The sequence below is a fragment of the Cavia porcellus genome, unplaced genomic scaffold (assembly GCF_034190915.1).
Source record: "Cavia porcellus strain 051 isolate PalLab524CR breed Dunkin Hartley unplaced genomic scaffold, mCavPor4.1 scaffold_15, whole genome shotgun sequence".
Taxonomy (NCBI): Eukaryota; Metazoa; Chordata; class Mammalia; order Rodentia; family Caviidae; genus Cavia; species Cavia porcellus.
In genome coordinates, this window is record NW_026947498.1 from 68230471 (window position 1) to 68255133 (window position 24663).

Consider the following 24663-nt stretch of genomic DNA (forward strand, 5'->3'; position numbering starts at 1 on the left):
TGACCCCAAGCAGCTGGGAAGGTTTGGTGCACCATGTGGCATGAGCTGAATCCCTGCACAACATACTCTGCCTAGTTGTTCAGCCTTGGCACACCACTGAAACCCAATTGGTAGGCTTCAGAGTGCCATGTAGGTCTGTGCTGAAGGTTTGCCTAGCATACTCCCATCATTTGAGGAGCCTCTGAGTGCCACCAGGGACCTAATAAGGCCTGACTAATGACCCCATTCATTTGGGGAAATTTTGCAGAACGAACAGACATCTTTAACCCAGAAAGCAACTGAGACCTTGCATTTAGATTCCCCAGGGGAATACAGGAAACTGACAGAATGAAACAACAAAATATAATCTCAAATCTCCAGCCCATCCCAAACAAGCCTAGGAGACATGGGCATAGAAGAAAGTGTAATCCATACACCTGAGACTTCTGAAATAATAGCAGCTGAACTAAAGAAACAACTCCATGAAGCTGTAAAAGAACTCAGATCAGAAATAATCTCCCAGGAAAAAGAAACAATGATAAGCATAATAAAAGAAATGGTAAAAAAAAGAAAATGGTTAAAAACTTTAGGAGCACTGCAAAAAGATGGAAACCTTGAATAAACAATATAAGAAAGCAATAAAATGCATGAAAAAGCTTCAAAGAGATATCCAGGAAATGAAAAAAGGCATCAAAAGCTAGCAAAACCACCTAAATGAATGTGAAGATAGACTTTCAGACCTCAAAGAGAAGATTGCAATTAGGATACAGAAAAGGAAAGATTGTTTTAAAGTAACAAGGAATCAGAAAATAACAATTCAATGACTGCAAGGTGACACAAAGAAAAACAATACAAGATTGAGAGGTGTAAATGAAAAACATGACAACACAAATGATATAAAAAGACTATTTACAGAGGTAATAGCCAAAAATTTTCCAAACATGGGAAAGGAAACTGATATACATATAAGTGAAGCATATAGAACTCCAATTAGTCATAACCAAAATAAATCTACACCCAGATATATAAAAATCAACATTCCAGAAATTCAACATGAGAACAGAATATTAAAAGCTGCTAGAGAAAAGAGACAGATTGCCCATTAAGGAAAGCCCATCGGAATCACAGAAGACTTCTCAACACAATGAAGTCAAGAAGAATGTGGAATGAAGTATTTCAAATCCTAAAGGAAAACAACTTCCAACCCACAATGATATGCCCTGCAAAACTGTCCTTCAAAATTGATGGAGAAATAAGATACTTCCATGACAAAGAATAGCTTAAGAAATTCATGACTACCAAAGCAACCCTGCAAAGAATACTGAAAGATATTCTGGATAGACATAAAAATACCTATAACTCCAAGAACCCCAACAGAAAAAAATTCACTAAGCAAAGCAAACAATTAAACAAATTTACAAAGGTAAAGAACCAACAGCAGAAAGATAACATGATAAAAAATGAGCCTATATACATCAGTTATAATCATTAATGTAAATCGCTTATAAATCTGTTAAAAGAAATAGACTGGCTGAATGGATCAAGAAACAATATCCAACTGTATTCTGTATACAAGAAACCCAACTAACTCAAAAGGAAATTTATAGACTGAAAGTCAAAGCATAGAAAACAATACTTCATGCAACAGGAACCCAAAAAAGCAGGGGTAGCTATTCTGTTTGCAGACGATGTGAACTTCAAACCAAGAATGATCAGAAGAGATAAAGAAGGCCACTACATACTAGTTAGGGGAAAACATCAAGAACAAGAAACAACAACCCTAAACATATATGCACCAAATATGGAAGCACCCAGCTATATAAAATAAATAGTAATAGAAATGAAAATCAAATAACCAATAACACCATTATAACTGGAAACCTTAACACCCCACTGACACAAAGAGACAGATCAATTAGACAGAAAATCAGCAAAGCAATAAGAGAACTGAATCAAACTTGTGAAAAAATGGACTTAGTAGAGATATACAGCGTGTTCCACCTAACAACATCAGAATATACTTTCTTCTCAGCTTCATATGGGACATTCTCTAAAAAAGACCATATGCTATCCAATAAAACATGCTTAAGTAAATGCAAAAGAATCAAAATTAACTCATGCATATTATTTGATCATAGTGCCATGAAACTAGAAATAAATGACAAAAGAAATTGCAAAAACTCCATAAACACATATTAAATAACACATTCCTGAACAGTCAGTGGCTCACAGGAGATATTAAAGAAGAAATTTAAAAAATATCTACAAGCAAATAGAAATACAAATACAACTTACCAAAACCTGTGGCATACAATGAAAGCAGCCCTCAGAGAGAAACTCATTGCAATGAACTTCCACATCAGGAAAAAGAACAAACACAAATAAACAATCTGATACTGTACCTCAGACATCTAGAAAAAGAAGATCAAATCAAGCCCAAAGAAGGGAAGAAATGATAAAGAGCGGAGCAGAAATCAACACAGTAGAAACTAAGAAAATAGAACAAAGAATTAATTGAAGAGTTAGTTCTTTGAAAGAATAAATAAAATTGATAAGCCCCTAGCCAACTTGTTTTAAAAAGGAAAGAAAAAACTCAAACTCATGAAATAAGGAATGAAAAGAGTGAAATCACTACAGAGTGTGGAAATACAGAAGATCATCAATACCTACTTCAAAAACCTTTACTCTCACAGATTTGATAACACAAAAGAAATGGACAGATTCCAAAACACGTATGAATTACAAAAGCTGGATCAAGAAGATGTAAAACTGCTGAATAACCCAATTGCAATTAATGAAATTGAAAATGTAATTAAAACCTTACCAACAAAGAAGAGCCCAGGTCCTAATGGATCCACTGCAGAATTCTACAAGAAATTCAAAGAAGACTTAATGCCAACACTCCTCAAACTATTCAATGAAATTGAAAGATAACCAGTTCTCCCTGGCTCATTCCTGGAAGCAAATAATACTCTGATACCAAAACCAAAGAAAGTTCCAACGACAGGCCAGTGTCCCTAATGAACATAGATGCAAAAATTCTCAATAAAATACTGGCAAACAGAATACAGCTAGTCATCAAGAAGATCATACACCATGACCAAGTGGGATTCATCTCAGGAATACAGGGGTGGTTCACCATATGCCAATCAACAAACATAATGCATCATATCAACAAAGTCAAGGACAAGAATCACATGATAATCTCAATAGGTGAACAAAAAGCTTTTGATAAAATCCAACACTGATGATAAAATCTCTACTGAAAATCAGAATAGCTGGTCTTCACCTCAATCTGATAAAGGCCATCTATGATGAACCAACAGCCAGCATCATATCAAATGTTCAAAATTTGAAAGCTTTCACTCTAAAATCAAGAATAAGACCAAGATTTCCATTATCACCACTCCTATTCAATATAGTACTGGAAAAATTAGCCAGATCAATTAGACAAAGAGAGAAATAAAAGGAATAAGGATAGGAAAGAAAAAAGTTAAATTATCATTAGTTGCACATGACATGATACTCTTCATAGAAGACACTCAAAACTCCATTGAAAGAATTCTAGATGTAATAACCTAATTTAGTAATATAGCTGGATACAAAATCAACACTCAGAAATCAATAGCATTCCTTCACACAAACAACAAGTTCACTGAGAAAACATAGGAGAAACTACACCCTTCACAATAGCATTCAAAAAATTGTACTACTTAGGAATCAATCTAACAAAGGAAGTAAAAGATCTGTTCAGTGAAAATTACACCACTCTGAAAAAAGAAATCAAAGAGGATCTCAGGAAAAGGAAAAACATCTCTTGTTCATGGATAGGAAACTATGTGAAAATGGCCATTCTCCCAAAATTGCTATACATATTTAATGCAATTCCAGTTTAAATACCATTACCATACCTAACAGACCTAGAGAAATCATTTCTAAAATTCATCTGGAACCAGAAGAGACCTAGAATAGCACAGGCAATTCTGGGCAACTAAGGCAAGGCAGGAGGCATCACAATCCCTGACTTGAAGTTATACTACAAAGCTACTGTGACAAAATCAGCATGGTACTGAATTAAAACAGACCTGAAGATCAGTTGAATCGATTAAAAGATACAACCACAACTACAAGCACACTCAGCCACCTTATCTTTGACAAAGGGGCCAAACACATTCCCTGGCAGAAAGATAGCCTCTTTAATCAATGGTGCTGGAAAAACTGGCTTTCCATATGCCAAAAACTAAAACTAGACCCATGCCTATCACCATGCACTAAAGTCAAAATAAATCAAAGATCTAAATATTAAAACAGAAACATTAAATTTCCTGGAAGTGAAAATAGGTACAAATCTTGAAGACATAGGAGTAGGCAGAGAATTCATGAACAAAATTAAACTGCACAGGAAATAATTCCCAGAATCAATAACTTGGATCTAGTCCTATTAAAAAGCTTTTGCATGTCAAAAGAAATCTCCAACAGAGTGAAAGAAAACTCACAAATTGGGAAAAAATCTTAGTCAATTGTCTCTCACACAAAGAACTTCTATCTTAGAATATATAAAGATCCCCAAAATTCAAAGACCCAATCCAAAAATGGACATCTGAGTTGGACATACAGTTCTCAGACAAAGAAATACAAATGGCAAATAAATACAGGAAAAAATGTTCAGCATCATTGGGCATGAGAGAAATTCAAATTAAAACAACACTGAGACTGCATCTTACTACAGAAAGAATGGCTAACAACAAGAAAACCACCAAGAACAAATGCTGGAGAGTCTGTGGGGAAAAAGGAACTCTTCTGCTGGTGGGAGTGTAGACTGGTGCAACCACTGTGGAAGTCAGTCTGGAGGTTCCTCAGAAAGCTGGGATTGGAAGTCCCATTTGAGCCAGCTATTCCATTTCTAGGCATATTCCCAGAAGAACTGAAAACTTCATAGCACAGTGATGTATATGCATCCATGTTTATAGCATCACAATTTGTAATAGATTTTGGAAGCAACCTAAATGCCCATCAATCAAGGAGTGGATTTAAAAAGATGTGGTCTTTTTATACAATGGAGTATTACTCAGCTATAAAGTAGGATCACATTGAGGCTTTTATAGGTAAATGGATGTGACTCAAGATCATATTCATAAGTAAAATAAATCATACTGACACATGTAGATATAGCATTGTCTCCCTAGTGTGAGAAACTGAAAGAGTAAATAAGATACAAAATCTTCAGTAAATACCATGAAAGGATAAGAAACTGCTCAAAGGGGAAAAAACTCCAACAGAGAAAAAGAGAAAAGAAGGAACAGGAAAGAAAAAAGATATGAATGTGTATATATACACTTAAGACAGCTGAGATGATGGTTCAAATAATTCTATTAGTTCTTGGATCCAAACAGTTCACAGTCATAGGATTAGATCAATTTTGCATGTCTCTATCTGGAAATCTGAATAACTCTTTTGAAGATAACTATGCAAAATAACAACCTTAGTTTTGTTCCTACCACCTTGTTTTGAAGGCCCATATTGTTATTGTTTGGGGCTCTTGGCTATCTTATTCATTTATCTTTGTTGTTTTTGATTTTTCTTGTATTTGCTTGGTTTTGTTTTGTTTTTCCCTCTAACACAGAAAGGATAGATGTACATATATAGGCTTCCACATTCCTAGAACTTCTCCTCAAGGAATTATAAGAATTGATTTTGTTAAGTGTAATGGTATGAACAACTACTTTTAAGAAAATGAGACATTATGGTAGCCATTGCTTATTTCCTATCATCTTGTTTTGAAGTCCAATAATGCTTTTATTCTTTGTTTTGATTGGTTTTAGTCTGTTTTCTATCATTTGATTTCAATATGGTGAAGGTATGGACAGCTCTTTTGAAGACAAGAGACATTATGGTAGCCATTGTTGATTTTCTGTCGTCGGGTTTCGAAGGTCAGTAATGCTTTCACTCTTTTGTTTTGATCAGTTTTATACTGTTTTCTTTTGCTTGAATTTAACATGTGTGAAGAAGAGGAGACATTGTGTTAGCCACAGTTGATTTCCTGTGATCTTGTCTTGAAACTACATGTTGCTTGCATTGTTTTGTTCTGATCTGCTTTGTTCTGTTTTGTTCTTTAGAATTAAAAAAAAAAAAAAAAAGGATTCAGGATTCCAAAGTGCCGTATTATTATGTATTGCTTCTTTCTTTTGGCAGGACAGGGGATCAACCCAGTCCTTTGTTCATATTAGGAAAATTCCCTTCCATTGAACTACATCCCTAATCCTAAGGTGTCACTTTCTGAGCCCTAACATTAGCAAAGGAATTTCTGAGAGCAAATAATTTTAAGGTAGTTATTAGAATTCCATTGACTTGGAGGCTTCTGGGAAGATGACAGAATCATAGCAGCAGAGAAAATAGTATCTCTGAGAGTCTCCATTCAGATGCTAGAATATAGCATCATGAGGATGACAAGAAGGGAAGTGGGCCCCTGGACCCAGGGAAAATTTGAAGTGGGAATTGAAGCCAACAGAGGGAGAGGAGAAAAAAAAAAAAAAAAAAAAAAACTTCAGTGAAGAAGAAGGCAGGAGCTGGTGGTGCCTTCTCCCTGAGACAGGACCCACTACACAAGATAAGTAGTTCAAACCTGCGATCCATGGTCACAGTACAATGGCTGGTGACCCTGGAGGCCTCTGCAGGGAGATGTTGCAGTAGAGGGGAGCAGTGGATGTGGAGGACAGCACTGGCTGGCACTCGGTTTATCATTTGCTAGGCTGTATTTGATGCTATTGATGCTACTATAGCCAAGCTTGACATAATTATTCTAAATAGCTGTTGGTCCTGGTATTCTATGACTGAGATTAACCAAGGGGCACAGAAAGTACTGTGGCACAGTGCCAAAGAACAGGTCCTAGGACAAACAAGCAACAATTTCTCATCTCTAACAAACTGAGAAGGTAAGATCTTCCAACAGACTCAAAACCCAAAAACCAGCTACACCTGGAAGATACTTCAGAGACGTAATCATGACCTAAGAGTCCTAAATACTACCAATAAAGCCACCCACCAGAGGCAACTTACAAGCATCATCCCAGGAATTAACTAAGTAAAAAAAAGAAAGAAAGAAAGAAGAGAGAAGACACTTAAACAAGAGGCAACTCTGGACATCCACTTCACCAAAGACAAACCCGTGGGCAATGAGGTGGGACAATCCTAAAGCCCCCTTCCAGGCCTCTCTGCAGTGGTAATAACAAAGCAATCGAATGAGGCTCTGGGAAAAAATGAAATCAGAAATGATTTCTCAGATAACTACAGAGATTATCAAAATACACACTATGCTTAGTGATGTTACAGCAGACACAGACAAAAAAATAGACGAGACTAAGAAAATTATGGAAGCTCAGATAGGAACAAAATGGAATCCATAAAGCACATTCAAGCAGACATTCAGGAAAACAAAAACTCCACTGATAATATTCAAAGCAGATTAGTCCAATGTGAGGACAGAATCTCAGATATTGAAGACAGTCAGAAACCAGGAAAAGAAAGATTTCTCAAAAATAGCAAGGGAGCATGAGAAAGCAATCCAGCAGCTGCTAGATGAGACAAAGAAGAGGAGCTTAAGATTAGTTGGAGTCAATGAAACACAGGAGATCTCACAAATGACATGAAAAAATTGTTCATAGACATCATGGCAGAAAACCTTCCCGACAAAGGAAAATAATTTAACATACAGATAAATGAGGCACATTGAAATCCAACAAGCAAAGATCAAAAAAAAAAAAATCTACATCCAGGCATATGATACTCAAGATTCCAGAAATTCAGCACAAGAATAAAACCTTAAAAGCTGTTAGAGAAAAGAAACAAACCACTTGCAAAGGAAAGCACATCAGAATTACAGCTGATTTCTCAAGCCAAGGAGACCTTAGAGTGAAGAACTCCAAATTTCAACCCAGACTGATGTACTGCTCAAAGTATCTGTCAAAATTGATGGAGAAATAAGATATTTCCATGACAAAGAACATCTGAAGAAACTTATGACCAAAATGTTCTGAAGGGTACTCTAGAAAGAGATAATAGGGACTACAGTTCCATGAACCCCAACAGAAGGAATCCACCCGAGAAGGCAAATAATTAGAGGGAGGAGGGAAAATGGGGGGACCAAGAACAGGATAATAACACACTAACTCAATACATTTCAGTTCTAACCATCAAGGTTAAAGGTCTCAGTTCACCACTCACAGGACACAGACTGACAGAATGGATCAAGAAGCAAGATCCAACAATAGACTGTGTACAAGAAATACATTTAATTCAAAATTAAATTCATACACTGAAAGTCAACGGATGGAAAACAGTACACAAAGACAAGACAGGGAACATCACAATAATTGACTTGAAATCATACTATAAAGCTACTGCAATGCTGGGGATTTAGCTCAGCGGCTTTAGTGTCTGCTTGACTTTTTGAAGTCTCTGTTTGAATTCCCACTTTACATGTTCCATTTTTGTATCTTGAACAACTATTTGTAAAACGACAACATCAACTAGTGATTTCTTACTGTTTTTTTTTTCTCTGAATGTATGTACTATTTCTACCTATTTTCTGTTTTGTTTAATCTTTCTTTAAATAAAAATTTTTAAAAAATCATCAAACTGACTGCACTTGTGTGGACCCATCCAGAATCAGCTTTCTGGGAAACTGAACTGAAGGACACCCACCCAGTGTGTGCTGGAAAGTTGTTGGTGCATCAGGAAAAACTCACACATTTTGGTGCCAAAATTTGGTAAGTGTTGAACCATCACAGGACAAAACAGTTAAATAGTGCTTTTCCTAATAGAGCAACTTATACATTCCTTCTGGTTGTGTCTTCCTAAAGCGCAAACGTTTTCTCTGTAGCTCAGAACTCTTAGCAACCTTCATTACCTAACAACTGAAGTGTAACCTCAGTAATCCTGACTTGCTGCCTTTCCCACTCACAGAAAGTGAGCCAGGAGGGGCAGCGACACCTTCCTGTTGGGTGCTCACATCAAATGGGGCCTTCACAATCCCTTTGAAAGGGTACTGACGTACAACTAAAGAGTCTAATGGAGGGCTGGGGTTCAATTCCAGGTACCAAAAAAAAAAAAAAAAATCTAATGGCAAACACTCGAAAGCCAACCTAAAGCAACAACCAGATCTATTACCTGCGCATCAACGTGGACTCAAAAATACGTTGCATAGAAACAACATAAAATAGAATATATGATTAGGAGAAGCTTTAAGTAAACACTTAAAAACACACCAGGCTTAAAAATGGACAAACTGGGCCTGGTGACACAGGCCTGTAAGGCCAGCACTCAGGAGGCTGAGGCAGGAAGGTCATGAAATCAAGCCCAGCTAAGGGACTTTAGTGATTTAGAAAGTGTCTGTCAACGTACAATATAAAAATGAGGTGTGATGGAGCTCAGGGCCACACCCAAGCTTCAGTCCTCAGTGCTGAAAGCGGGGGCCTCTAGAAAAGGATACTAACCCCCAGTGGGACTTACCACTGGGAAAGCAGGGTTGGCTGGGCCACGGGCTTCCTCCACACCTGTAGCTTTTTATTTCTTTTAAAACTGCATAAAATACATGAAGCAAATAGAAAAAAGGTTAAAATTTTTAGTTCTGTGTGATAAAAATACAGATATGTATTGCTTCATGCTTTGTTTTCCTGTATTCTAAACATTTTAAATAAAACTAAAGTGTACATACCTAGCAGAAGTCCTCCTGATGGCATATAGCTTAGCGGCACAGCACCTGCCTGGCAAATGCAAGGTCCTCACATCTATTCCCACTGCCAAAGAACAAAAGTTCTCTACATAAATCCCTTTATTGATTTACAAATGATAGTACAGGACAGAGTGGGGAGTGGGAGGAAGTAAAGACAATTAGGATGTATTATGTGCGTGAACCAACTCCCCTCTATGAATGCACTGGTCATGTACTGCAAATGTGTACCAGTAAAACTAAAAAATTTTAAAGTCAGGTAAGTTCTCAGTGGTCGGCCTTGATATTACTACTTTGTATTCCATTAAAAAAATTCCAAAACTTTGCACTGGAGGCTTTAGAACATTTAGTAACTCTGTGGTTTCATAGGTCATGTTTCAGACATCGCAACAGACCTGAACTGTTGCCACACAGACCACAGGGACTAAACTGGGGCGTGAGGGGCTGGTCCCAGCATGACTACACACCCATTAGTTCACCCTCGGCCTCCTCCTTCCCAAACCAGTCAGCATATTCTCTGAAGGAGACACAAAATTTGCCCTGAGCTGTCCTGTTATCCCCGCCCATCCTTCTCTTTTTAGAGATGAAACATTCTATGGGTGGGACCACGGACACCTCTTTAAAAACCCCAGTCTCCACGCTTGCCTAACATTGCACCCTGCTCCTGTGAAGATGGAAGAACCTGAAAGGATAGTTGGAGGCCTGAGCAAGGCCAAACCTGCTACTCCTGAAATCCAAGAGATCGCAGATAAGGTGAGCTGATGCATCTCAGAAAGAAATCCAATCAAAACCTCAGTCTATAGTATGGTCCTGGGGTTAGAGCATAGATGAACATGGAATCCAGCGCAATGCTAAGTGTGTGGCTTTGGGTAACTGAAACTGGAATACTGGGCTTTTCAGATGAAAGCTTGAATGATCCCAGCACTACCAGAGTGACCTTCACCGAGTCACATTTCTTGCTGATACCTCATTTCCGCATTTGTTAAAGGAGGTTTGCACTGGAACAACTCTAAAGCCTTTATACTTCTATGTCTGATTGGAGAACTACTGATCAGTTAGTTATGAATGTTTCCACCCTGTAGTAAAGCTCTAAAGTCATTAATCAAATTGTTAATTTGATGATATTCAGTGCTCTGCAGGGAGAGTTTTTATGTATGTATGTATGTATGTATGTATGTATGTATGTATGTATTTTATTGAGAGGAGTCAGGAACAGTACTGTAAAGGTGATCACTTACAGACTTCCTTCACATTTGCCTAAATAGATGGTGTTTTAGTCTCTTCAATAGAGAGTAATTAAATTAGTAGACAAGAGAACTAGCATGACCTCTAATGCCAATAGGCCCCCAAATTGATTATGAGAAAAATAGAACTCAGTATTTTTAGCAAACCAAGAAATTATAAATGTTGTTATACTAGGTATCACCTGCGTAGGTCACTATGATGCGTGTTTTTAAAATTTAATTCCAGGGAGGAGGCAGGGCAAATTCAAGACGAGTCTAGAGTATGTTGTACCATCAAAGTAAGGAAGTGCTCATGAAGTGACAGAGCTGTGTTGTCAGGACAGCAGTTTGAAGGAGATCCAGATGGCAAAATCTAGGGCAATTTAATTCCCCCCAAAAGAAAACTAATTATAACTATAGAATTAAAGAAACATACAGGAATCATACACTGTTCAATGTATGAATTGGAGAAAGGGGATAGTCTTCCTTACAATAGAATTCAAATTAATAAATATATGAGAAATGATAGCAAAAATCACAGTTTGATTTTACCATACCACTGTAGTAATTATTATAGGCAAGAAGCATCAGTGGATGCTCAACTGCAGATGACAGCATGAGAAAAAGATAGTCACGTGGTCTGGCTGTGTCTCCTTGCAAGGCTACATTAACTATAAAAATAGTAACTCTAGGGTTAAGCCTGGCAGATGTCTTTGTGTTAACATCAACAGTGGGGAAATGGGAGTTCCTGAGAGGGGCCACTGAGAGCCCAGTTTTTGCTGTCCCTGCCAAAAATGTAGGTGACTAACATAAGGGGAACCAGACAGATCCAAAGGGAGCAGCATTCTACACACTAACAGTCCACTGTTATTCCCTAAGTGTCAAGGTCGTGAGTCACAAAGAATTAACCTTGGAATTAACCCACAGAGGAGGGAACTGAGAACACTTGGAAGTTAAATGTAATATAGGATCTTAGAGCAGTGGCATTTTTGGGAACAGCAAGCAAGATAATCCAAAGGTCTACAGACTGCTTAACAGCATTGCACCATGCATATTTCCTGGTTTTGATGATTACTCCCTAGTTAAGAAAAATGATAACACTAGGGGAAACAACGCTGTATATGTTTGCTAAAACTTTTAAACAATTTCTTTTAAACTTTAGCAATGATTGCCCTCATTTTTATCAGTCAAACACATATATAACTACTAGTGGAGCACCCCCAGTCACACTGTTACTATATTCCATCACCACACCGACTTGCCCTTAATTAGGCCTCTCCATGCTGAGTGAGGATTACAGGTGTGCATCACTACACATGGTTCTGTATACTTGGTTTCTTTTGAAATACCAAAGACAACTCAGGGATCTATCATCTCGGATGATTTTTAGGAGGATGTGGTACCCAGGTTTGTGAATCACACAGTGTCTAACATATCTCTGATAATTTGTTTCCCTTTTTCTCTTTTTAAGATTAAACCACAGCTTGAAGAAAAAACAAATGAGTCTTACCAAGAATTTACAGCCATCGAGTATAAAACTCAAGTGGTTGCTGGAACAAATTACTTCATTAAGGTCAGACTTCAACATCTACTTTAGCACTCAGAGATATATTTCTCTTTCATTGTAACATTTCTTCTTCCCTCCTAATTGTCCTCGATTAAGATGCCAGCAGGACAACATGCTAGTAAAAGGCTCTCAGATTTGGCAGAGGATCTCATACCATTCTTTGGAATTCATGAACTTCTTTTATTAATTCTTTCTCTCTCTTTTTCTTTCTTTCTCTCCCTCTTTCTCTCTTTCTTCTCTCTCTTTCTTTCTTTCTTTCTTTCTTTCTTTCTTTCTTTCTTTCTTTCTTTCTTTCTTTCTTTCTTTCTTTCTTTCATACCAAAATTCAAACTAGGGACCTTGCACCTGACAGGCGGGTGCTGAGTTGAGTCCCCAGCCCCATTTATGAATTGTTAACTTCTCATTTCTGGAAATCATACAGAAAAGAGCATCCATAACTGTTCAGGGTGAGCATGACCCCCAAATATACCCATGTGGACTGGCTGATTTGTTTCCCCCTTGACAACATGAGTATTTTCTTCCTTTAGGACTGGGTCACTGTATCATTTAATTTTTTGATATAGCCATAAAACTGATTTCTAAAATATTTCATTTTTATCTACTTATTTGGGCACTCATGATTAAAATAATGGCCTTTGCACTACATTCACAACTAGTTTTTCCTTGTTTTGTTATTTAGATTACATATAGTTATTTACATTACGTTATTTGCATTACATATAGTTTTGTTATCCTTTCTTATATATTTATTAATTTGAATTCTATTGTGAATAGAATGACCTATATTCACAACTAGTTTTTCCTTGTTTTGAGGCAGGATCTCATTAAATTGCCCCGACTGGACTCAAATATTTGATCCTCCTACCTCATCTTCCCAGAATGTGGGAACTTCAGTTGTGAGATGCCACACCTGTAACTTTTAATGTGTTTAAATAATCCACAGCTTTCAACTGTGCTTAGAGTGCCACAAGCTGAATCTACTGGGGTTGTAATAAGTTATTTACATTAGATATAATTTTAATTTATTAGTACATGTAGTGTATTGCAATTACATTGATCAAAATACTTAATGGGCAAAAATGGTTAAAATGCTTTGTATAGCACATTATTCAAGTTATTTCTGAATTCCACTTAATTTGGAAACAGAATAATACAGCTTTGGAGTAATTTACTCCAGCAACTTCTTGACTTTTATCTCTTTCTCTTCCTCCCACTCTTCTCCCCTCTTCCTCTCTCTCTCCCCCATCTTCCCTTCCTCCTCCTTCCCTTTCTCTCTCCCTCAATCTCTCCTTTCCCACTGCAATGACTCCAGCATTCCAGCCTCTGCCCCCAGGTCCCTCCTCTCTCCTGGAAGCCTGGTTGTAGGCTCCTTTGCTCTGGGCTGCTCTCTGGGTTGAAGGTCTCGCTAGTGAGCTGATGTCCTGTGCATCTTGGGTACTGATCAAGAGGCAGTGTGGGACAGGACTGAAGGCTGTGGTCTCAGAGCCTCCAGGTTTGACCTTGGCTGGACTTGTTCTACTAGTCCTGACTGAAAGCAGTGTGAACAGAGAGTTCCTCCTCTGAGCTTACTCCTCTGACCTGCACAATGCGGGTGAAACCCTGAGTCAGGCACAGTGCTAAGAGCTGGGCATGTCTTCTCTCAGGTAATGTTCACCAACAAGCAGTGTGAGGAGAATAAGCTAGTGCTGTTGTGAGGCTCATGAGAAAAGTTGGATCTGGGAAGGTGAATTAACTAACAAAGGTCACGTAAGAAGAACACAGTCAGGATTTGGGGACAGAGCATCATTGTGCTGCCTGTAGTCAGGTTTGCCAAGGTTGAAGCCTGCCCTGTGAACCAAATAAATACAAACAAATGAACAAATAAATGTAGCAAACAGTTTCCCAATTTATAAGTCAGAAAACAGAATCACCAAAATATAGAGGCTACCAACTTGACTCTGTTCCATGCATCTTTGAAACAAATGCATCTCGGGACTGTCATTTGTGCCCAAATTATAATTTTAAAAGTGCAACACGTAAACCTAGATGAGTGCTTCTTGCCGTGGCTTTCACTTCTTAGCTTTCTTGTATAAATAAGACTGTGGCGGGCTCATGGAAGCTGGTCGAGGATTGCTGCCCTAGAACTGGAATTGCCATTCCAGAAAGACCAATGGCAGGGAAGGCTTCACAGGTCTGTAGACCTCTCACACGATGCAGATCCAGATGAATAAACCAGCTTGTTCTTTTTCTCTTTTTTCAGATTCGGGTAGATAATGATGGCTATGTTCACGTAAGAGTATTTGAACCTCTTCCTGGACGAAATGAAGATGCTCTGCAGCTTTCTGGCTACCAGACTGGCAAAAGCAAGGACGATGAACTGAGTTACTTTTAGAGACTTGTTCCAAAGTGGTCTGATTCTTTGCACTGGGCACAGATGAATGATCCTTGTTAGTAAATGTGACCATCAATAAAGAGACATTCCTTTGCAAATGAATTCCCATTTTTATGCATGTGTTTTATTACACAGAAATTGCCTTTACATTCTCAAAATCAAAACTATTGTTTTAGAGCAGAAATTACATTCAAAGTAATATTAATTGAAATCTTAATCCCCATCCACACCCAGCAGGCAGGGAAGGTCTTGAGGTCTCAGACAGTTATTTAATCAATTTCCTATTCCTGGTGATTTCTGAGAACCTTCTCCACTCTTATATTTTAAGATTGAGTCAAATATTTTACAAAATGTATTTTTATTTTGAAACAATCTTAAACTCAAGGAAAAGCTGCAAAAATAAAAAATGGTCTTCCCTAGATACTTAGTTTGCTATCTATAGTTAGCCCCTGTCACCAACAAATACTAGGATTCCCCAATACAAATACCAGTGTACATTTCCCACAGCCAAGGACTTTGTTGCTGAAATATACCGTTCAGATTCAGGAAATTATCACTGATGCCTGCTAGCAGATAGCTCCTGCATACCATTCAAGTTTCCCCAATTGTCTCAGTAGTAAATTGACTTTTGGACAAAAACTCTTAATTGTCTCCTCTCATTCACTGGAGACCCTCATCAAGGCTCCACCAAACCGGTGGAGTTATGCACTCCTGAGTTATGCACTATCAGGTGGTACTTCTGGATCTGACTATTAATCAGTTTGAAGGAGACAGCAGCTTTCAACCCTGCTACTCTGCTGCCTGATAATGACCCCTCCTTGCCCCTCCACAAGTGTATTGAGGTTATTGACCACCTCATGGGGCTCTGACCGGACTTGATGGATGAGCCTCTATCCTGAGTTCCATCATACTTCTCCGCTAGGACCAGTTACATCTATCAAAGTAAGTGGGTGGCAGGAGCTGCCATTACCACAGAGCCTCAGGTTCTATGGGAACAAGCCTTGGAGCTGGGAACATTGGCCCAATGGGCTGAACTCATTGCCATCACTGAGGCCCTCAAGTGGTCAGAAGGTAAAGACATAAACATTTATACTGATAGCAGATATGCATTTGCTACTGCCCATGTTCATGGGGCCATTTATCAAGAATGGGTTTTATTGACTTGTGGGGGCCAAAAGATAAAAAATGCTCCTCAAATTTTAGTCTTTTTGCCGCCATTTGGATGACAAGGAGAGCTGCTATTATCCACTGTAAACCCCATCAAGTGGGAGATGATCCTGATATACAAGGAAACATCCTGGTAGACACCACTGCCCGAAAAGTGGCCTGATTTTATCAGTGAGGACTGAGGTAGCCCCAACATTACTGCTGGTCCAACCTACTCTGTCAGAGCCCATTTACACCTGAAAGGACTTGCATCTGGTGGTTCAACTTCAAGCAAAGCCTAATATCCCTGGGGGCCGGTACCAACTGTCTGATAAGTGAGTCCTCCTCCTCACGGCACTGGGACGTGAACTCATCCACCAGGCCCATGGGTCCACTCACCTGGGAGTATCAAAACTTGTTGTCCTCTTTTGAGGCCATTTCTTTATTCCTCAATTATCAAAGAGTACCTAGTTTGTGAGCATCAGATGCCCCCAATGTCAATTAGTGAACCCAAAAATGACAGCAACAAATAGAAACCACCCACTACCATGGAACCATGCCTGAGGAACATTGGCTCACCGCAGCCGCTTCCCAGGGAGGTGAGCTGCTTCCTTGGTTTCCCAGGGTCCTAAGTTCCAACATTGGGTAGATCTCAGGAGATACCGGTGGTTTTCCCCCGGGAAAGGCAGCAGTCTGACACACCACCACCACTTACCAGGGAAGCAACCTGCTTGCCTGGTTTTCCAGGATTCTAAGTTCCAACATGACATGAATCTCAGGACACACTAGTGTTTATCACCCAGGAAGGGGCGCAGTCTGACACACCGCCACAGCTTAGCAGTGAGGCCAGCTAAGTTACAACATGGCACAGATCTTAAGAGACAGTGGTGGTTCTCCCCCTCGAAGGGCCAGAGTCTTTTCTAGGGACTTGTATAGAGTGAAATCATGAAGTTAGATGGGTCCAATTTGGAGAACAATGGGAATTCACCAGGTGGGCATAAGACAGGACAGAACAGTGGTCAACCAATAAGATTAATTGCTCAGGTAAAATTGATTAAATTAGGAACAAATAGTTGGGTGGGTCACATAGTAAGCAGGCATGTTTAACAGCAATGACTCTTCCTGTAGGTGGTGGGATGCTGACTCCTGACTTACTCAAGGTGAAAACAAACTATTAAGACTGTGGATCCTTAGGATGTGTTTGTATTTATCTTCCCTTTTGTGTTCACAGCTGGCCCACAACAAGAGGTGACTATCTCTTGCAAGGCTGCAAGGTATCTGAATTGCTCTGGCTACTTTGAGGGTTCAGCCCTGTCTGACTGTCTATAATATTTCTTTTTTTTTTTATTTGGAAAAGAACAAACCCAAATGAGAAAGAAAACAAAGTGGGATCAATCAAAACAAAAGAATGGACATAGCACAAGATTAAAACCACTATATAAGGTAATCTTTTTCCCCACAGCTTCTCCAGTATTTGTTGTTGGTACTTTTCTTGATCCTGCCCATTCTTTCTGGAGTGAGATGGAATCTCAGTGACGTTTTAATTTGCATTTCTTGATGACTAACGATGATGTACATTTTTTCATGTATTTATTTGCCATTTGTATTTCCTGATCTGAGAACTGTGTATTCACCTCAGATGCCCATTTTTGGACTGGGTCCTTGAGTTTCAGGGATCTGACTTTTTAAAATTCTTTTTTAGATAAAAGTCCTTTGTGTGAGGGACACTTCACTAAGATTTTTTCCCACTTTGGGGGTTTTCTGTTCACTATGCTGGAGATTTCTTTTGACATGCAGAAACTTTTTAATAAGTTGTGATCCCAGTTATTGATTCTGGGAGGTAGTTCCTGTGTGGTTGGATCCTTGTTCATGAATTCTCTACCTACCCCGAGGTCTTCAAGATGTTTACCTACTTTTTCTTCCAACAGATTTAATGTTTCTGTTTTAATATTCAGATATTTGATCCATTTAGATTTTAGTTTAGTACATCATGATAGCATGGGTGTAGTTTTAGTTTTCAGCATAAGGAGAGCCAATTTTTGCAGCAACATTTATTAAAGAGATTGTCATTTTTCTAGTGAACATGTTTGGCCCCTTTATCAAAGATAAGGTGGTTAAGTATGTTGGTAGTTGTAGTTGTATCTTCTAATCTATTTCATTGATCTTCAGATCTATTTTTATTCTAGTACCATGTTGAATTTATTACAGTAGCTTTGTAGTATAAGTTCAAGTCAGGGATTGTGATACCTCATGCCTTGCCTTTGCTGCTTAGAATTGCCTTTGCTACTCTAGATCTCTTCTGGTTCTATATGAATTTTAGGAGTAATTTCTCTAGATCTAAGAGGTATGTTGATGGTATTTTCATTGGGATCGATTTGAATCTGTATAACAGTTTTGGGAGAATTGCCATTTTCACAATGTTTATTCTACCTATCCATCAACAAGGGATGTCTTTCCATTTGCTGAGATTATCTTCAATTTCTTTTTCAGGGTAGTATAGTTTTCCCTGTATAGATTTTTAATTCTTTCATGAGATTAATTCCTAAGTATTTCCTTTTTTTTTGTATGTTACTGCAAAGAGTGTGGCTTCTCTGCTTTCTCTCTCCGTAATTTTGTTGTTAGTGTATAGGAATGCTATTGATTTTTGAGTGTTGACTTTGTATCCAGCTATATTGCTGAACTGATTTATTATATCTAGGAATCTATCAATGGAGTTTTGGGGATTTCCTATGTAGAATATCATGTCATCTGCAAATAATGATAATTTTACTTCCTCTTTTCCTATCTCACTCCTTTTATTTTCTCTCTTATCTAATTGCACTGGCTAGTATTTTAGGTTCTATGTAGAATGGAGTGGTGATAAGGCAAATCCTTGTCTTGTGCCTGATTTTAAGGTAAAGGCCTTCAGTTTTTGGCCATTTCATATATGCTGGCTGTTGGTTTGTCATAAATGGCCTTTATTATATTGAGATAAATACCATCTACTCCAATTTTCTGTTTGGTTCTTATCATGAATGAGTGTTGGACCTTATCAAAATCTTTTTCTGCATCTATAGAAATAAGAATATGATTCTTACTTATCTCTATTGATATGGTAGATTACATTTATTGATTTATGTATGTTGAATCATCCCTGCATGCCTGGAATGAATCTTACTTGGTCGTGGTGTATAATCTTCTTGATGACTTGCTGCATCCTGTTTACCAATATTTTATTGAGGATTTTTGCATCTATGTTCATTATGGAGATTGGCCTATAGTTCTCTTTTTTAGTTGGGCCTTTCCCAGGTTTTGGTACTAGAGCAATATTTGCTTCAAGGAATGACTTAGGAAGAATTGCTTCCCTTTCTATTTCATTAAAGAGTTTGAGGAATGTTGGCATTAACTCTTCTTTGTATTTCTTGTAGAATTCCACAGAGAATCCATCTGGGCCTGGACTCTTTGTAGGTAAGGACTTACATTTTCAACTTCATTAATAGAAATCAGGTAATCCAGCAGTTTTAATTCTTCTTGACTTAGCTTTGGTAGTTCACATGTTTCTAGGAATCTATCCATTTCTTCTGTGTTATGGAACCTATGAGAGTAGAGGTTTTTGAAATAGGTGTTGATGATCTTATGTCTGTAGTGATTTCACCTTTTTCATTCTTTATTGCATGAATTTGAGCTCTTTCTTTCCTTTTTAAAATAAGGTTTACTAGGGGCTTATCAATTTTATTTATTGTTTCAAAGAACCAACTTTTTGATTCATTGATTCTTTGGATTGGTGTCTTAGTCTGTATTGTATTAGTTTCTGCTCTGATTTTTATAATTTCCTCTCTTCTTTTGGCTTTGGGCTTGACTTGTTCTTCTTTTTCTAGATGTTTGAGGTATAGCATCAGGTCATTTATTTGTGTTTGTTCTGTTTTCCTGATGTGCAAACTAAGTGCAATAAATTTTCCTCTGAGGACTGCTTTCATTGCATCCCACAGATTCCAGTAAGTTGTATTTGTATTTTTGTTTGCTTGTAGGTATTCTTTAATCTCTTAATTTCCCCTGTGACCCACTGATTGCTCAAAAGTGTATCATTCACTTTCCATGTGTTTGTAGAACTTTTGTAGTTTCTTTTGTCATTAATTTCTAGTTCAATGGTGCTATGATCCAATACCATGCCTGGGATAATTTCAACTCTTTTGCATTTACTTTCTGAGGGCTAGTATAGGGTCTATTTTTGAGAATGTCCCATGTACTACTGAGAAGAATGTGTATTCTGATGTTGTTGCGTGGAACACTCTATACATGTCTATCAAGTCGATTTGTTCACAGGTGTGATTCAATTCTGTTATTTCTTTGCTGATTTTCAGTCTGGTTGATCTGCCCCTGGGTGTCAATGGTGTGTTAAGGTCTCCTGTTATAATTCTGTTATTGCTTATTTGACTTTTCATTTCTGTTAATACTTGCTTTGCATAAGTAGGTGCTCTGGAATTTGTTATCTCTTCCTCTTGAAGTTTTCCCCTAACTAGTATGTAATGTTCTTCTTTATTTCTTAGGATCATTCTTGGTTTGAAATTCACGTTGTCTGCAAACAGAATAGCTACCCCTACTCTTTTTAATAGGCTCCTGTTGCATGTAGTATTGTTTTCCATCCTTTGACTTTCAGTCTGTGAGTTCCCTTTTGGGTTAGATGTGTTTCTTGTAGACAGCATATGGTTGGATGTTGTTTCTTAATCTTTTCTGCCAGTCTGTTTCTTTTAATTGGCACATTGAGATCACTTACATTAATGGTTATAACTGTTATATGTTGGTTTATTGTTGACATGTTATCTTTCTGCTGTTGCATCTTTATTGTTGCATTCTGTTTGTCTGCCTTGCTTAGAGGGTTTTTCCTATGTGTATCTAGAATATTAGTATTCTTTGCAGGGTTTGCTTGGTTATAATGAAGTTTTTCAGCTATTCTTTGTCAGGGGAGTATCTTATTTCTCCATCCATTTTGATAGAAAGTTTAGCAGAATACATCAGTCTATGTTGGAAGCTGTTTTCCTTTAGGACCTAAAATACTTTGCTCCATGCTCTTCTTGACTTCATTGTTTGTGTTGAGAAGTCTGCTGTGATTCTGATAGGTTTTCTTTTATAGGTGATCTGTCTTTTCTCTCTGATGGGTTTTTAAAAAACTTTTTGTCTCTTTTTTCTTTTATCAGTACCGGGGATCGAACTCATGACCACACACTTATTATCCTCTAATTTGTCTCTAACTCCAGTTTTCCTTGAGTTAGACTTAGCAACATCTAGTAAACACTTATTAATCTTGCTATACTATTTTTAACATATCTGTGTGTATAACATCTTTTATTTCCATCCTATCCTTGAGGTCTGATACTTCCAGTTCGTCATTGCTCGTATTCAGTAGAATTCATTATCTCTAAAGGATTTCTGTTTAGCGTCTTTTCATGGGGTCTATTTTTTTGGTAAATTATTCACTTGTTTGAAATTGCTTTGATCAGGTCTTTTGATTTTTGGTTTTTGTCAAAATACATTGGTCACTGTGTTTTTTAGTTCAACCATTTTGTGGGTGATATATTATTTGAACTTGCTGAGTTACCATGTGTCTGTTTTAGTCATTTCATGCTGCTCAGCCACTCATGTTTGACTTTCACTCTGTCAGTGCCATTGAGTTTTTTTAAAGAGAGTTGGGAATCTTTGGAATCATTTTCTGTCCCATTTTTTTCATGTTCCTTTTTTTTTTTTTTTTGGTATGTGTATGTGCCGATGGTTGAAGTCAAATAGAGTGAAAATTTGTTGTTGGTGTGAAAATCTCTTTAGTTAGGTTCTGTTTTCTACTGATATGATCTTAGCTTTATTTGTCTAGAGGCTTTTATTTGCTACTTTATTCTCTTCAGTTGTATTGGGCTGTATCCAGTTACTGTGTTATTGTAGAGATTCCTACAGGTTATATCATCTCCAGATCTAACTATCCATCAATAATAAACATTAAACCATTTAATTTAATTTTCCCCTTGTATTAGCACCAATTCCAAACTATGCTGTATTTATTGACAGTTAATGTGGGATGAGGAAGAAGAGAAGGATAGAGAAAGGGGAAATGGGGAAAATAAGGAGAAAGGAGAAAAGAGAATGTTTATAGATAAGATACAAAGTCAGACACTGTTGGACTCATTTTATAGCTAGAATAAAGGGTTAGTACTGAGTGAGTTTAAAAGAATATTTTTGGACGCATGGGAGGACTGCTGTGAAAGGACAGAATAACTGGAGGTTGAGGGAAGCTGTGGAATAGTCAGAACCTACTAACACATTTGTGGTTAGATTTAGTGGGATCCTGTAAGCACATTATATTAAAGGTTACCCAGCATAACCGTGAATGCTGCCGTTTAAGTTAAAACACTGGTATAATCTTATTCTGCTGTGTACATTACAAGCACTTGCTATATATCTGTTACCCAAAGGGCAAAAAAATGAAGAATAAATTAGGGAGGTGAGAAAATTAAAATGAGAAAGAAGAAGACTGATAAAGAGAAGAGTAAAAGACATAAAAGCTTGCAAAATTAAAAAAAAAACAAAATAAATTTGTAATTAAGAACTGAAGAGGAAAAACCTGGAGAGAATCCACAACATACACACATAGAAGAAAACATCCTGCCCCCCACCACGTGGCTGCTTTACCATGCAGTCAGTATCCCCTTTCCCTTCCCACTGTAGTCATAGTCTCCTTCCATGCTGATCCGGCCCGCGGATGAAGGCCGTGGTCCTTGCCTGGAGAGGAGACGGGGGTGGGGGGCTGAGCAAGAGAAAACAGAGATGGAGACAAGGTGGGATTCCATTCAAGTCTCATTTATTCTTAAAATGGCTACAACTTATATAGGGTGGAGGTGGGCCAATAGGGCAGGAAGAGGGCACCGAGTGTTATCTGATTGGTCATCGTCATATCCGGATATATGACCTAAGCAGGAGAGGATTATGGGTAATGTAGGCAGATGTGGCAGAGGCTCACAGGAGGGCGAGATAAGGTGGCAGCAATGAGATATGCCGCTCCCTACATCTCCTCCCTTTTAATTATATTTTTTAGGAATATGGCAGGCCCTGTGAGGACAGCGCCTGTCTTGGGTCAAGGACTCTTCATATGTACCCAATCGAGCCTTACCCATCGTGGGCCTGCAAGACAGCAGTTGGTTCTGTGTCTGTCTTAGGTGGTCAATGGCGTAACATATGTGTCCCTGTTGCCCATCTCTGGCTGCCTGTCCAGTGCCTCAGGGCATTGGGCCCACATCATTATGTGGACCAGCGGTGGAGGTTCTCTCCCAATAAGTTTGTTGTTCTGCCATCTCCAATTGATGGTAATGTGCCTGAATGGGCTTTGCCATAAATGTGTCAATCCTGTTATTAAGGAGTGTCATGATCCTCTGGAAAATACAAGGGCCTACAGTAAAGAGTACCAATAAAGCAGCTAGGGGTCCCAAGAGGGGGGCAATGTAAGGGAAAAGACCCCCTCCACGTGGAAGAGAAGGTCATTTCTCTGAGGCGCTCCTTTTCTCTCTCTTTGAGGTGCTCTCTTAGTTTAGTCATGGACTCTCTAATGACTCCTGAGTGGTCGGCATAAAAACAGCATTCTTCTTTGAGAGCAGCACATAAGCCACTCTCCTTCATAAATAGGAGGTCTAGTCCTCTTCTATTTTGCAGAACTACCTCAGATAAAGACATCAGAGATGCCTGTAAAGCCACCACAGATGTCTCTATTTCTTTTAAATCTTGATCTACTGCTGCCTGTAATTGAGCTAGTTGTGATTTCCCAACACTAGAGCTGTAGTCCCTGTTCCATTTCCCGTTGTGACTCCTAACCCTAGCAATACAGCTAAGGTGAGTGTCGCAGGTACTTGCTTGTACATATAGCCGGTCTTCGATGCCTGGAGATAGTAGTCTCCTGGGTGGAATGTTATGTGAGGAAGAACCTGTACAAGAACACAAAAATCTGCAGACTTGTTAAAAACAGTGGTTGCTATACAGGGTGAGAGGCCAAAATTGCAGGCCCAAGACATTCCTGGGGGTGGAATGAGGTAATTATTTGGCTTGAACTCTGAATGAAGCTGGGCACAGAGTCGTGCTGCCAGTGCTGGTGGATGGCTGGAGTCCCCAAGACAGGTCCCTCTACCTGAGACGTCAGGGAAAGTCAGCTTGTGGTGATTGCCCCAGTCACAGGCAGATAGGCTAGAAGAACTGTTAAAGGTTAAACTGAGGGCCTTTCCTTCATAATATGGGGGAGGAGCAGCCAAGCATAACCAACAGGATTGAGTGAGATCAGGTTGGGTGTGATTTAAAGCTGTGTATGCCCCTTTAATCAAATTGAACGGGTTAGAATGTGAATATTGAGGGGCAGGTACGTGATCTACCTGGTGTGGGGGGGCTTGAGAAGCACTTATGATTGGGTGACTTACGGTGGTTTTTTGGACAGCAGTAATGGGATTTGGGCCTATGGGTGTGGATGAAATCTGTAGAGGAGCCTTTTTTATGAGAATAAGGCCACCCCTGTCTCAGCCAGATTCATGATATCACATTCCCCAGGTGCGCCCTGTCAGCCAGCCAGTTTCATCAGGGGTGGTGATGGTTATATCTATTATATCGCAAATTTGGCCTGTTCTGCTATTCCACCAGGAGGGAGAATGGG

At 38.6% G+C, this 24663-nt stretch overlaps 1 protein-coding gene across 1 annotated transcript; it reads left to right on the forward strand.

Moving 5' to 3' along the window:
* The first annotated feature begins 10255 nt into the window (after positions 1-10255).
* LOC100725920 (cystatin-A) lies at positions 10256-14969 on the forward strand. The gene is made up of 3 exons (XM_003469308.5): positions 10256-10459; positions 12401-12502; positions 14736-14969. Exons 1-3 carry the CDS (start codon positions 10379-10381, stop codon positions 14865-14867), a joined length of 315 nt encoding a protein of 104 aa, XP_003469356.2. The 5' UTR covers positions 10256-10378; the 3' UTR covers positions 14868-14969.
* Positions 14970-24663: the final 9694 nt, after the last annotated feature.

What these genes read in the sequence shown, in the direction of transcription:
- LOC100725920 (XM_003469308.5), top strand. Translation starts at nt 10,379, where the DNA reads ATGGAAGAACCTGAAAGGATAGTTGGAGGCCTGAGCAAGGCCAAACCT. An exon ending in TCCAAGAGATCGCAGATAAG is followed by an intron (nt 10,460 to 12,400) that starts GTGAGCTGATGC and finishes TCTCTTTTTAAG; the next exon opens with ATTAAACCACAGCTTGAAGA. An exon ending in GAACAAATTACTTCATTAAG is followed by an intron (nt 12,503 to 14,735) that starts GTCAGACTTCAA and finishes CTCTTTTTTCAG; the next exon opens with ATTCGGGTAGATAATGATGG.